Below are 13,404 nucleotides of genomic sequence, written 5' to 3'. Positions count from 1 at the left end.
AAAATTACATGCCAGATGTATATAAGTCATAGGGCCATTTAGGCGCCAAATCGATCTCCGACCGGGGGTAAAGCCATTCTAAGACAATATAGAGAATGTATTCGGCAATGGCACTCAATAGGTACAAGTGGTTTGCCCAGACTCCATCTCTCGCGTAAAACCGTTTGACCATTGCTAACCAATTTTTATCATAAGGTGTTGCATCTTGATAAATATTTTCGTAAACCCTGATAGTCCTCTTAGCGACATCCATCCAATTGTACATCTGTGACACTTCCTGATGAAATGAAGATGTGTCAATTTTATTTTCCCTTAGTTGTCTTATTCCTTCGTTCGTAGCAGCCGCTAAACTTGACACTGATGTTTCGTTAGCGTATACTATCATGTGCTCAGGAAGCACTTCTGGGATTCCGCCAACTGTTGTAGAGACAATGAGTAGTCCACAAGATGCTGCCTCAACGAGAACTGTACCAAAAGCTTCAGTTAAGCTTGGATGTAAATAAATATCGCCTTGGCACATAATATCTCTTACTTTTTCATGCGGTACAGAACCCATCAGATTAACACGATTCTGTAACCTTTGAGATTCAATCATCTGTTGTAATTCCACATATTTGGGACCATCACCTGCAATTATAAATTTAACATCACTGTGCATAGAACATATCTTGGGTACAAGTCGAATTAAAAGATCCACACCCTTGTTAGGATAAAGTCTACTGATTACCACTAGAGTAATACTCTTAGAAGGTTTCAGTACATTCTGATTAGTCTTCTCTAGGGGTTTAAAATCCTCGCTGACAACAGCATTGGGTATTACTGATATTTTCGCAGGATCTACATCTGTCCTTACAATCATATTATCCTTACAGATGTTGGAAACACATATAATCCTATCAATATTAGTTAGTGAGAACTTCAACAGTTTATTCAAAAGTATTGCACCAATATTGGAAAACCCATAAAGTGAATGATCTGTAAATACAGTCCTTAGTCCCATTGTATTAGCATGGAAAATCGCTTCTAAAGCAAAAGTAGAAGCAGTACCATGAGAGTGAACTATATCAATTTGCTCACGAATAAATATATTCCTCATTATAGGAAAAGTACCGTGCAGCGTAGGGAACGTAGTTCCTCTGTGAAGTATCAAGTGCGGAACATGGTATACTTTTAGACCGCTAGACAAGTACCTTATACCAATTCTATCACCATATGCATGGGTAATAACCACAACAGAATGTCCTAATTGCAACAAATTTTGTGCAAGGTGGAATATGTGGAACTCAACACCACCTAGTTGAGGGTAGAAGAAATCGCATACCATCCTGTAAATACATTGTTAGTAAGTGCATTAAACACATAGTTATAAAAAGCTGGTACGTGCTTTCACATACGCTACATTGCACCCCATAATGGACTCCCAATAGTCTTCAATTGGGTCCAGAGGCTTAACTAAAGGTGAGCTTTGTTCGCGATGAGGTGCTAAGCTATTCTTGACATCGCGTACATTTTTCAGTTAAGCTTATTTGAACCATCAACAATTGAAACGTTACTAGAAAAGCAGTGGTGAAATCACTGTTTTAAGGCTTTCAGGATCTCATTTGTAGCATTACCATGCGAATTCCAGGGTTGAGAAGTGGATATGATAGAGTTCCAGACCAAGAAGCTCAGGAACCTGTCCAGAATGAGCCTGAAATGAGTCAAGATTCTTTACCCTTAGATCCACCAGAATATGACTATACATTCGATACAGAACCATCAGAAGAGCCAGATAATGCTATGGAACAGATGGAATATGAGGATGATTCGACACTTCAAGATTCCGTCGGCAAAATACAGAGATTTAGGGACAGTTTTAGTAATAACATAGTCATACCTGTGAGGGAGAAGATTATGGATCCACTAGCACAGATAATTAGCATGGTTTCCGAGAAAATAGACTACTATCTAAATAAAGTCGGAAATCCTTTGATCTTAAGGCGGTTTTTCTACATCGTACTTATGTCTATCATTGCGTATATGATTATGGTTAGCGGATTATTGCCCACTGAACTGAGTTTAGGGAGTAGAGGAATGTTTTCGGACTATCAAGTATTAATGGATTACGCAAAAGATTCTGTGGACTTATCTAAGTTTGAAAGGGATGTGGAATATATCAGTAGCATGCCGCACATGTCAGGTACCAAAGGTGACACTGCAGTGAGAAACTACATTTTGGAATCTTTTACCAACAATGGTATTAGATTAATAAGAGAATCTAATTATAATGGATACTCTAACTATCCGAGCGAAGTTTCGTTAAAGGCAGTGCACAATGGTCAAGAGGTGATCATTAATGTAAACCAAGAGAATTTCAACCCACTAAGCAAAGATGGTGAGTTGAACGGTGTAAATTTGATCTTTGCTAATAAAGGTTCATTACAAGACTTGGAAAATTTAAGACAAAACGGTCTTTTAAATGGCGAATTTATTTTATTGGAACATTACGGTAGTGTAGTTAGTGAACAAGTATTAGCGGCTGAAAAATACGGTGCTAAGGGAATCTTATTCATTACAGCAGAACAAGATGGTAATGGTGATGTAGTGCAGGACAGGTCAGTAGGGAAACCACAGGTTTGGCCAGGTGACGCATTGACCCCTGGCTGGCCCGGTAATAGTTTCCAGAGTATAGATCCAAAATTTGCTACTGGTCTTCCGCATATTCCTACAATGCCACTTTCATGGAACCAAGCTTCCATACTATTAAATCTTTTATCAAAGAGTGGTGTACAATTTGATGATTCAAGCTTCAGTGGTCAACCAGGTGAAGCTCTTATAAACATGAAAGTTAAGACTACGGTTAGAGAAAGACATCCGGTAAATAATTTACTGGGTAAGATCGAAGGCGGTGAACAAAATGATAAAGCAATTATAATTGCAGCATCTAGAACAAGTGTCTTTAAGGGAACCTCCTATCCATCATATGGCACTGCAATGCTGTTATCTATTCTTCAATTATTCCAAGAGCTAAAATATAAATTCGACTGGAAGCCATTGAGAAACGTTTATTTCGCATCATATGGTGGTAATGAATTCAATTTAGCAGGGGCAACCGAATTATTAGAGGAGAATGCTGGGCCTTTGAAGGACGAAATCTATTCTGTTATTGATTTGAGTCAATTAACAATCCCCACCGGTGAGAGAAAATTGGACATACAATCACATCCGCTTTTACAAGAATTTTTCGAAAATGAAGAGAATAGGTTTGGGTACAATGTTAATGTGAGGGACGTCCAAGAATACGGGGACTGGATTCCATTGATGGCAAATGGTGTACCTGTATCCGTAATTTCTTCACCAGATTTCTTAGAGGGCAAACCACCACTTTTAACATCTGCAGACGATTTCGAAAAGATTAAGGATATACTACACGACGATAATCAACGTCAAGCGGTTTCTGACCTATTACTATTTTTATTCCAATCCGCTCTCAAACTAGCTGATAATCCATCGATTCCCTTCAGTGTAATGAGATACGTCCATGTGGTGGACAGTGCTATACAGGAGCTAGGAAACAATTATCCGGGACACCTGAATTGCCAGGAAGTGGTTAATTCGCTTTTATTATGGAAAAAAATAGGTGAAGAATGGGCAGCTTGGTCAAAAAGTTGGGATAATGTCGTCATGGTGAGAGACGAAGGTATTGAACCTTCATTGCTTTCAGTTCACAGGTGGACTTGGAATAAAAAGCTAGCCAACATCGGTAGAAGACAATGTAAAAACGAAGGTTTACCCAATAGGGCTTTCTACAAAAACGTTCTATTTGGCCCCGCTTATTGGACGCAAGCCGTCAAGGGAGACCCATGGATTTTCCCATCTGTAAAGGATGCTATCGTAGATGAGGATTGGAACCGTGCTCAAAGTGAATTGAATAGCGTGGCCCAGATCTTGCAACAATCAGCAGCTCTATTCCTGGAAGAGACTAATGACATTTAAAAACAAATGATACACGATTTATACATAGATAGTGACACAAGAGAGAGAACTTAAGTGAACGGCAAATATGATAATTTGATAGCAAGAGTTCAATATTCTGTGGGAAAATTATCCAAATTGTGCCACAGCAGCTCTAGCAGCATTGGCGGCTGAATATTTATCTGTTCTATATAGTTTGGTATAGTACTCAGATTACTTCTATAAAGGTGTTACCCGCTTTTTGGTGAAAATTTTTTTTTTGGACATGAAAAAATTTCAGAAGCTCATCGCCTTCGAGATGAGCTATACATACAATTGACATAGTTAACACGACCAACAGTATTTATCGACCAGGATACCAAGGGAGCCTTACCTTGTCGCCTTTTAAATTCAGCTGGTTTAACGTAGTTCATTTCACATTGAATTCAGGATGGCGCCTATAGAGTATCTGTTGTTTGAAGAGCCTACTGGGTATGCAATTTTCAAAGTTAAATTGCAACAAGATAACATTGGATCAAGATTAGAAGAGGTTCAAAAGCAGATTAATGACTTTGGATCTTTCACTAAGTTGTTAGAACTTGTTTCATTCTCACCTTTCAAAGGTGCAGCTGAAGCCTTAGAAAATGCTAACGACATTTCTGAAGGTTTGCTGTCTGAAAGTTTGAAAGCGGTCTTAGATTTGAATTTGCCAAAGGGTTCCAAGAAGCAATCTGTTACTTTAGGTATCTCTGATAAAAACTTGGGTCCCTCCATTAAGGAAGTCTTCCCTTACGTTGATTGTTTCTCTAACGAATTATCGCAAGATTTGATCCGTGGTGTTAGATTACATGGTGAAAAATTGTTCAAAGGTTTGCAAAGTGGTGATTTGGAAAGAGCTCAATTAGGTTTGGGTCACGCCTACTCTCGTGCCAAGGTGAAGTTTTCTGTGCAAAAGAATGATAATCACATTATTCAAGCTATCGCCCTTTTGGATCAATTGGACAAGGATATTAACACTTTTGCCATGAGAGTTAAGGAATGGTACGGCTGGCACTTCCCTGAGTTGGCTAAGCTCGTTCCTGATAACTACAATTTTGCTAAATTGGTTTTATTCATTAAGGATAAGACCTCTTTGAGTGAAGATTCTTTGCACGATTTAGCTGCTCTTTTGAATGATGATGCTGCTATTGCTGAAAGAGTCATGGACAATGCTCGTATCTCTATGGGTCAAGATTTATCTAGTGCCGATATGGAAAATGTTTGTATCTTTGCGCAAAGAGTCGTCAACTTGGCTGATTACAGAAGACAATTGTACGATTACTTGTGTGAAAAGATGCATACCGTTGCTCCAAACTTGTCAGAATTGATCGGTGAAGTTATCGGTGCTAGATTGATCTCCCATGCAGGTTCTTTGACCAATTTGTCTAAGCAAGCTGCATCTACTGTGCAAATCTTGGGTGCTGAAAAGGCTCTTTTCAGAGCTTTGAAGACAAAGGGAAATACCCCTAAATATGGTTTAATTTACCACAGTGGATTTATCTCCAAGGCAGCTGCTAAGAACAAGGGTAGAATCTCTAGATACTTGGCTAACAAGTGTACCATGGCCTCCAGAATTGACAACTATTCCGATGAACCAACCAACATCTTTGGTACCGTTTTGAAGAAGCAAGTGGAACAAAGATTGGAATTTTACACCACTGGTCACCCAACTTTGAAGAACGAATTGGCAATTCAGGAAGCTATTGAGCTATATAACGAAAACAAGCCAGAAGAAGAACCTAAGCAAGAATCTAAGAAGAGGAAACACACTTCTGAAGAAGAAGAACAGAGTGAAGAAGAAGAAGAGGACAAGAAAGAGAAGAAGAAGGTAAAGAAGGAGGACAAGAAGGACAAGAAAGAGAAGAAAGAAAAGAAAGAGAAGAAAGAAAAGAAGGAGAAGAAAGAAAAGAAGGAGAAGAAAGAAAAGAAGGAGAAGAAAGAGAAGAAGAATTAAGAGGTAACAACAACAAGGATAAAATAGATAAAAAAGAAAATCAAACCTACGAGTAATTAATATCGATATCAACGCTGTATTTACCAATGATAGGATTTCTAACCCTGTGTACTGTATATTTAGACGAGCGAGAATTTTTTTATTATTGTGCGTTGTAGTGACTGACTATGATTGATTCCTTGATTATACGTATAACCCAGATAGCGAGCCTACAGCTCCACTATCGAGTCTCCAATGCCTATAACATTCAGATCTATATTTTTCAGAATTACCATTAATCCATTGGCCGCAGATATCGATCAATTCGGGCATTGTATTCATTGACATCTTTTCAAAGCCAATAGCACCTTCACTTGGTGCGATAAAACCTTCGAATGGAATGTTCTTGACAGTTAATTGCGTCAATATGCTGCCAATGAAACCAGTAACAAATTCTGGAGGTTGCAAATCGGAGCGTAGGTGTGAAATGGATTTCAATTCTGTAATTCTATCAGATGTACCTAAAACCTTTAACTCGTGGTGCGTACCATCGAAAACAGAGAGTAAAACTTGTGCAATTCGATTGTAAATAATGGGGGAAACTTTGAGGAAATTTTCCTTAACGCCCACCAGCAGACAATCTCCAAATGCCTCTACTGTCGTTACAAATGTTAACGATTGGCCATCATCATTATCTTGCCCACCATTTAAATTAACTTCATTGGGGAAATTCTCTTCAAAATTCCAAGAGTATTCTCCATTTTCATGCTGTTGATTTCGATCTATGGTCAAGGTTGTTCTTATGTCTCCCAGTTTCATTACACCCAGTAACTCCTTAGGGAAAAGTGGATCCATGATACCAGTTGTCAAGAAGATCTTGTGAAACTTGTTCCAATTGATGTTTGGTAGTTCCACTAGCGGTAGAGAACCTTTTTGTAGGGATTCATCATCAATACCAACCGCCAATGGTGAATCCAAATGGTGCCTAGGCTCAGCAATTTCGTTCCATTGTTTGAACTAGAGGCAAAAAGTACAGATGTTAGTCGATATGGGTCTCATTTGAAAGCTGAAAACTTATAAAGTAGATTTAAACATACTAACATGCTTCCCAATAAAATCTGGAATCAATTTTATTCGAATTTCTTTAATTTTGGTTTATAATCACCTACATGTACACCGTCAATCTTGTGAAAGCGAACCTTTGAAGTGAAAAAGTGTACTTAACACTACAAGACCAGCTCATCGCCCATTAAAATCAATCCAAATTAACAATGTCAGAGCTTGCTGCTCAATATCAAAAACTGCAGGGTGAGTTAGAAAACTTCATAGTTGCTCGTCAGAAGCTTGAGACCCAATTACAAGAGAATAAGATTGTGGACGATGAGTTTAACGGTTTAAAATCTGATTCGAAAGTTTACAAACTTACTGGTAACGTTCTGTTGCCAGTGGAACAAGATGATGCTCGTACCAACGTTAGTAAAAGGTTAGAGTTCATTCAAACTGAAATTGATCGCTGTGAGAATAATATCAAAGGTAAGCAGGAGGAACAAGAGAGAGTTAAAGCTGAGTTGATTAAACTGCGTAGTGGTGATACCAATTGATGATTACGTACAAAATAATTCTATAGTCGTTAAGATCAGCCCCTGGCCATTTGTGATTTTGCCAAGTTAATCGAATTCAGAAGTGTATACCATAGCCATTCTTCAGTATTGTTGTAATATTCACCCAATTGCATGGTACGTTGTAATTTATCTCTAGCAAATTGAAACGTTTCCTCATAATTGTGTGACTTATCTTGAGCCATAAACAGTTCACTGCTCACGTACGCACAACTAATACCCAATCTCTTGGAATACCATGCAAAATCGTGGTGATCTTTCTCATTCGAGTAGTAGATTAGATCGTCAGACAATCTATGTAACTCTGGCAGTGCAGTGTCCACTGTGAAAGGCCCTGGAACCGACACATGCGATAGCAATTGTGAAAGATGACCAGCTATAGGGACGTTCAATTCGAGTCTTTTGATGAATAGATCTTCTAAGCTAGGTTTCTCCTCACTGGACAAATCTTGTGAGAGTTGCAACCTCTTCTGCACTAGATGGAACTTAACCAGTTCCATTACAGCTGGCGATGAATGCAACAACGAGGGTGAATTAGAAGCACCAATAACACTCAGCATGGTAGATGGATAATTCAGCTGGTTCAAAGAATGAACAATGGCTCTTTCATTAAACCCTACCACAGGTACTGAAACCTTAAGAGCGTGAGATAATACTGCATATTGAGGAGAATCTAGACCGTAGTTTAGGGGACCTAGTCGACTTGAATTCAAATGTTCCCCTTTAGATGGGTGGTATCGACGTAGAGAAACTTGACAAAGACGCTTAAACATAATTCAGGGGGTTTCTAGCAGATTGGGATCCGATTCCGACACTCTTGATCCTTCAATGAATCCTCGTTATGCTATTACCGATTTCTTTTCTCGTGTTATCTAACGGTATAAAAGCTGTTTTACGGGATGAAATTTCACTTGAACTTCTTACAAATACGGTATTAGTTTCACTAATTGACATTGGAAAGACCTAAAGGACTTTCAGTATTGATATCTAGAGTACCTAAGATTTTTTAACAAGCCTAAAAATGTCTACTGAAGGAAAGCCAGTTACCTCCCTTGCTGCCGTAGCCTACGAGGCTGGAAAACCCTTGAGTGTGGAAGAGATTACAGTCGATCCTCCAAAGGCTCATGAAGTCCGTATCCGCGTCAAAAAGACAGCTGTGTGTCATACCGATGCTTACACTTTGTCAGGTGCTGATCCTGAAGGTGCATTCCCAAGTATTCTTGGCCATGAAGGTGCCGGTATAGTCGAATCCGTCGGTGAAGGTGTAACTAGCGTTAAGCCTGGTGACCATGTTGTGGCTCTGTACACAGCCGAATGTGGTAAATGTAAATTCTGTAAATCTGGTAAGACCAACTTGTGTGGTTCTGTTAGAGCTACTCAAGGTAAAGGTGTTATGCCAGATGGTACCTCGAGATTCAAGAACAAGAAGGGTGAAACCCTATTGCATTTCATGGGCTGTTCCACCTTCTCTGAATATACAGTGGTTGCAGATGTGTCCGTTGTTGCCGTTGACCCTAAGGCACCTTTAGAAAGTGCCTGTCTATTGGGTTGTGGTGTTACTACTGGTTACGGTGCTGCAGTGAAAACTGCTAACGTCCAAAAGGGTGACACTGTCGCTATCTTTGGTGCTGGTACCGTTGGTCTATCTGTAGCACAAGGTGCCAAGGCCAGAGGTGCCTCCCAGATTATCTTGGTTGATATTAACGATGCTAAGAAGAAGTACATGCATGAGTTCGGTGCAACCGATTTTATCAACCCAGCAACCGATTTGCAGAATGGCCAAACCATTGTTGAAAAATTGATTGAAATGACCGATGGTGGTCTAGACTTTACCTTTGACTGTACTGGTAACGTTAAGGTGATGAGAGATGCTCTAGAAGCCTGTCACAAGGGATGGGGTGTCTCTGTGGTCATTGGTGTTGCAGCCTCTGGTCAAGAAATCTCCACCAGACCATTCCAATTGGTCACTGGTAGAGTCTGGAAGGGTTCCGCCTTTGGTGGTATTAAAGGTAGATCTGAAATGGGTGGCTTGATCAAGGATTACCAAGGAGGTGCCTTGAAAGTTGATGAATTCATCACCAACAGAAGACCTTTCAAACAGATCAACGAGGCCTTTGAAGATTTACATGCAGGTGATTCTTTGAGAACTGTTTTGAACTACACTGATTAAACAGAACTTTAGAAATATATACAAAAGAAAGAAATTAATGAATAAATTATTAGCATAAAAGAAAAGATTTGCCTCTTCTTCTGAACTTATATTTATGGTACAATATATGCGTCTATTAAAACCAAATTCAAAAAATTACAACGATAAAATAACAATTTTCCCTCACCATCTACTCTCCCCATTTCTACTGAAATGCATGCAATTCTTTTATAACCTTTTCACCATTTGGGTTCCGAAACACTTCTAGAATCCAATGCTACACCAAACCCATCATAAGCTGCCGAACTCGTAGCGTTACCATTTGGTAACTTATCACTTAACGATACCGTTGAGCCCATTGATGTCAAATCTAATAGACTAACGCTGTTGTTCTTAGCCACCACTTTAGCATCGTGTTGGTTGACACCATTATTATTATTAATATTATTACTAGTAGTAGCTGCATTCTCCAGATCTACAGCTGTAATTTTGGGACCACCACAACGTAGACATACAACATTCTTGGCAAAGTTGTGATAAATACAAGAGGGACATTTCCAGTCACCCGCTCTAAATGGAACATTCGACCCACCGTTTCCTTGGCCGTTGTAACGATTATTACTACCACTATTATTATTACCATTGCCATTACCATTGTTAACGTTATTAGCAACAAAATTCAATGATTGTGCACCAGGATAGCGGTAATTATTACCACCCGCACCTGCAGCTCCAGTACCATGTAACATCGCCATACTTTGGTCCATATGCGGTGTCATAGTTGTATTGTGTCTAGATTGAGGTGTTGGTACAGTTTGTGTTGGAGTAACGTTAAGAGGATAGTAAGTTTGACTTGGACTAGGTGTAATTTTTCCATTCTGTAGATTAGCTGCTGGACCTCCACTAATATACTGCTTCGTATTAACTTGAACAGCTGTGGTAGCAGGGAAGGAACAACGGAAGCAGGCAGTTCGTCTCTGGAAATTTGAAAAGCCACACGAAGGGCAATTCCAATCGCCAGGTCTTGGTTTATTCTTACTCTGTGGGAAAGGAGATAAAATTTCTTGAGCTCTATCAAGGACCCTTGTTGACGAAGGTTGAATTTCAACAATGTGTTCGACAACTCTTGGCTGCTTTGTATTTGCCATATTAGATAAAATAGATCTACCATTTAAGGTGAGAACTTCTGTGGCTTCTTCATGAGTCTGGAAAACCACGAATCCCGAAATACTATCTTGTTCCTCCACATATGGTGAATTGTTCATACTCCAATTGTTATTAACATTTGAAGTCTCCTCCACAATGTTTTTAACCGTCCAGAATCCAACTGGCCTTGCTCCAAACTGTGTGAACCACGATTCCAATTCGCTTTGAGTCGTATCCGGCGGTAAATTGTTCAAATACAATACTTTGGAACATTCTTGCAGAAAATTGCGAACGTCCATGTGTGAATCGTAGGGATGGGTTAAAACCATTGCCATATCTTCAGGTGTAGAACACCTTTGATGCAATCGTAGAAGAATTTCCACACTACGTGAAAGGTCAAATGAAGAATCGTTAAAGTTCAGCCCATTAATATCTAAAACTCTTGCCAGTTCCGCAACATCCTTCATACGTCTACCGCCATTTTTCCTCAATGGCATTACCTCGGGATGATTTACACACCATCTCTCGTATTCCTTCCACAAATCAAATATCTTGGGATGCTGTAAATATGATGGAAGGGCAAAATTCTGATCCCTTGCCTGTCTTGATAGAGTGACGCGGAGATGCCATGTTGAATTTAGTGAACATAGAACAAATGGCTCATCACCGGCAATTCTATTGATCTCTTCGTTCAAATTTGCAACAGCTTCATGCAAATTGGTACTATCGTTCTCAGAAATTATATGCAATGGAGCCTGGTTTTCCTGGTAGTGAACCTGTAAAGTCTCAGCATTGACAAACTGATAAGATATTTTGGCGATTCGACATTGGTCCTTAGGAATCTCAATTAAATGCGCCGTTTCCACTTCCAAGACAACATAGTACATTATCAAACCCCAGAAGACTGTCTAAGTACCCTATAAACCATAAAAATAGCCAAAAAGCCAGGATTCCTAAAGCTCAATCACTTCGCTTGTTCAGTTTAGAGATCTCTACTACGTATCTGATGAAAATTTTTTTCAGGCGATGAGCTCTGCGTCAGTTGAAAAAAATTGAAAAAAAAAAAAAAAATAAATTCTAAGAAAAATTATTGTTACAAAAAACTCTTCCAATATCTACAGAATGAGAAGCCATTGTCTTCCAACGATAATTTTACCGTATTCTAAGGGTTCGAAAATTAAAGGGAAAATTATTCATCGCTTTCGCTTTCGCTTTCGCTGTCGCTTTCTTGTTCATGCAGTTCATTTGTTACTCCGGAATGGTGTTGATCCTGCCACAATTCGACCCAGGAAACAATTCTATCTACGTTATTCTCCATCTGCTCTGTGCTATCACTCGTAAGTTCTACGACAATCTCTTTCTCGTAAGAGTCCAGTGCGTCTTGCATGACAACGCCCATAATTTCGGCATCTATGTTTTCGTCAATCTTGGTTTGGTGGTAACCTCTCTTTTTTAATCTCTTGAATAAGATGGAGTTTTCACATCTCAGTACCACCACTAGATCTATCAGTCTCTCGGGGAAGACGTCATTAACGTGCCAGTCGATGATGTTACCACCTTTCCTCAGCAGCGGTTCCAGGAGATCTAATAGTTTATCCTCATCGACAATGTGTGACTTTCTACCTTCATCGTACCCATCGAAGCAATCGTTCTCTTGTGCAAAGTCTGAGATATTGTAGTACTGGAAATCTGATAACCGTCTCTGTAGGAGCTCGCTTGTAGTAGATTTACCACTTCCTGGTGTTCCTGTGATTAATACGTTTGGATGATACCTTCTTGACTCCATAGCAGCCCTCCTTTATATGTCTTTTTCTTATTCTATTCTTGAAGTGGTTCTTTTATGTATAAGTTCAAGTAGTCGATGTTTAACATGAAAAGAACTTTTAAATATGAACAGTAAACTACTAAAATACTAAAAGAAAAAGTGGTAAAGAAAGATGGATAAGTTCGGATTAGAGGCCTTAGTGCCCTTGGTAAAGCAAGAGGACCGAGAATTATCTGGTAAATATGATCATTCAATGACTTTGGGGGCAGATTTATCTTCTATGCTACATTCATTGGGAATACCAAGAGATTCAAAAAGACATAAAGTACTGGATACATTTCAATCACCATGGGCAGAAACGAGCAGAAGTGAAGTAGAACCTAGATTTTTTATACCAGAGTCTTTTGTTAACATACCAAACGTATTGCATTCCCAATCGACGCCGCCCTGCTTTAACAGTGTGCAACAGGACCAGCAAAGAGTAGCACTTTTCCAAGATGAAACTCTTTTTTACCTTTTTTACAAACATCCAGGTACTGTAATCCAGGAATTGACTTATTTGGAACTACGTAAACGCAATTGGCGTTATCACAAAACCTTGAAGGCATGGTTAACAAAGGACCCAAAGATGGAGCCGGTAGTATCGTCAGATGGATTAAGCGAACGAGGATCTTATGTATTTTTTGATCCTCAAAGGTGGGAGAAATGTCAAAGAGATTTCCTACTTTTCTATAATGCTATTATGTAATAATAATAATAATAATAATAAAAAAAAAAAAAAGAATCGGTTTTTAAGCGGTTAAACATAATATGTACAAGT

At 39.1% G+C, this 13,404-nt stretch overlaps 10 protein-coding genes across 10 annotated transcripts; 5 read left to right on the top strand and 5 right to left on the bottom strand.

The window, feature by feature from the left end:
• Positions 1-4: 4 nt before the first annotated feature.
• Positions 5-1,411, bottom strand: SPT14 (phosphatidylinositol N-acetylglucosaminyltransferase SPT14; the record flags this gene model as incomplete). Its single annotated transcript, XM_002497669.1, has 2 exons — positions 5-1,325; positions 1,395-1,411. 2 exons carry the CDS (start codon positions 1,409-1,411, stop codon positions 5-7), a joined length of 1,338 nt encoding a protein of 445 aa, XP_002497714.1.
• Positions 1,412-1,614: 203 nt separating this feature from the next.
• On the top strand, positions 1,615-3,975 carry ZYRO0F11814g (uncharacterized protein; the record flags this gene model as incomplete). The annotated part of the gene is made up of 1 exon (XM_002497668.1): positions 1,615-3,975. The coding sequence occupies one exon, from the start codon at positions 1,615-1,617 to the stop codon at positions 3,973-3,975; it is 2,361 nt and encodes a 786-aa protein (XP_002497713.1).
• Positions 3,976-4,384: 409 nt separating this feature from the next.
• NOP56 (snoRNP complex protein NOP56) lies at positions 4,385-5,926 on the top strand (the record flags this gene model as incomplete). The annotated part of the gene is made up of 1 exon (XM_002497667.1): positions 4,385-5,926. One exon carries the CDS (start codon positions 4,385-4,387, stop codon positions 5,924-5,926), a length of 1,542 nt encoding a protein of 513 aa, XP_002497712.1.
• A 183-nt stretch (positions 5,927-6,109) lies between these two features.
• Positions 6,110-7,008, bottom strand: PBA1 (Pba1p; the record flags this gene model as incomplete). The annotated part of the gene is made up of 2 exons (XM_002497666.1): positions 6,110-6,922; positions 7,003-7,008. The coding sequence occupies 2 exons, from the start codon at positions 7,006-7,008 to the stop codon at positions 6,110-6,112; spliced, it is 819 nt and encodes a 272-aa protein (XP_002497711.1).
• A 168-nt stretch (positions 7,009-7,176) lies between these two features.
• On the top strand, positions 7,177-7,506 carry YKE2 (tubulin-binding prefolding complex subunit YKE2; the record flags this gene model as incomplete). Its single annotated transcript, XM_002497665.1, has 1 exon — positions 7,177-7,506. One exon carries the CDS (start codon positions 7,177-7,179, stop codon positions 7,504-7,506), a length of 330 nt encoding a protein of 109 aa, XP_002497710.1.
• Positions 7,507-7,541: 35 nt separating this feature from the next.
• Positions 7,542-8,297, bottom strand: COQ9 (ubiquinone biosynthesis protein COQ9; the record flags this gene model as incomplete). Its single annotated transcript, XM_002497664.1, has 1 exon — positions 7,542-8,297. One exon carries the CDS (start codon positions 8,295-8,297, stop codon positions 7,542-7,544), a length of 756 nt encoding a protein of 251 aa, XP_002497709.1.
• A 248-nt stretch (positions 8,298-8,545) lies between these two features.
• SFA1 (bifunctional alcohol dehydrogenase/S-(hydroxymethyl)glutathione dehydrogenase) lies at positions 8,546-9,694 on the top strand (the record flags this gene model as incomplete). The annotated part of the gene is made up of 1 exon (XM_002497663.1): positions 8,546-9,694. The coding sequence occupies one exon, from the start codon at positions 8,546-8,548 to the stop codon at positions 9,692-9,694; it is 1,149 nt and encodes a 382-aa protein (XP_002497708.1).
• A 218-nt stretch (positions 9,695-9,912) lies between these two features.
• On the bottom strand, positions 9,913-11,706 carry NRP1 (Nrp1p; the record flags this gene model as incomplete). The annotated part of the gene is made up of 1 exon (XM_002497662.1): positions 9,913-11,706. One exon carries the CDS (start codon positions 11,704-11,706, stop codon positions 9,913-9,915), a length of 1,794 nt encoding a protein of 597 aa, XP_002497707.1.
• Positions 11,707-12,008: 302 nt separating this feature from the next.
• Positions 12,009-12,605, bottom strand: FAP7 (nucleoside-triphosphatase; the record flags this gene model as incomplete). The annotated part of the gene is made up of 1 exon (XM_002497661.1): positions 12,009-12,605. The coding sequence occupies one exon, from the start codon at positions 12,603-12,605 to the stop codon at positions 12,009-12,011; it is 597 nt and encodes a 198-aa protein (XP_002497706.1).
• Positions 12,606-12,756: 151 nt separating this feature from the next.
• On the top strand, positions 12,757-13,332 carry CDC36 (CCR4-NOT core subunit CDC36; the record flags this gene model as incomplete). Its single annotated transcript, XM_002497660.1, has 1 exon — positions 12,757-13,332. One exon carries the CDS (start codon positions 12,757-12,759, stop codon positions 13,330-13,332), a length of 576 nt encoding a protein of 191 aa, XP_002497705.1.
• Positions 13,333-13,404: the final 72 nt, after the last annotated feature.

The sequence above is a fragment of the Zygosaccharomyces rouxii genome (genome assembly GCF_000026365.1).
Source record: "Zygosaccharomyces rouxii strain CBS732 chromosome F complete sequence".
In the NCBI taxonomy this organism is placed as follows: Eukaryota; Fungi; Ascomycota; class Saccharomycetes; order Saccharomycetales; family Saccharomycetaceae; genus Zygosaccharomyces; species Zygosaccharomyces rouxii.
Note: the sequence above shows the minus strand (reverse complement) of the source record. Positions and strands in the feature narration are given on the sequence as shown.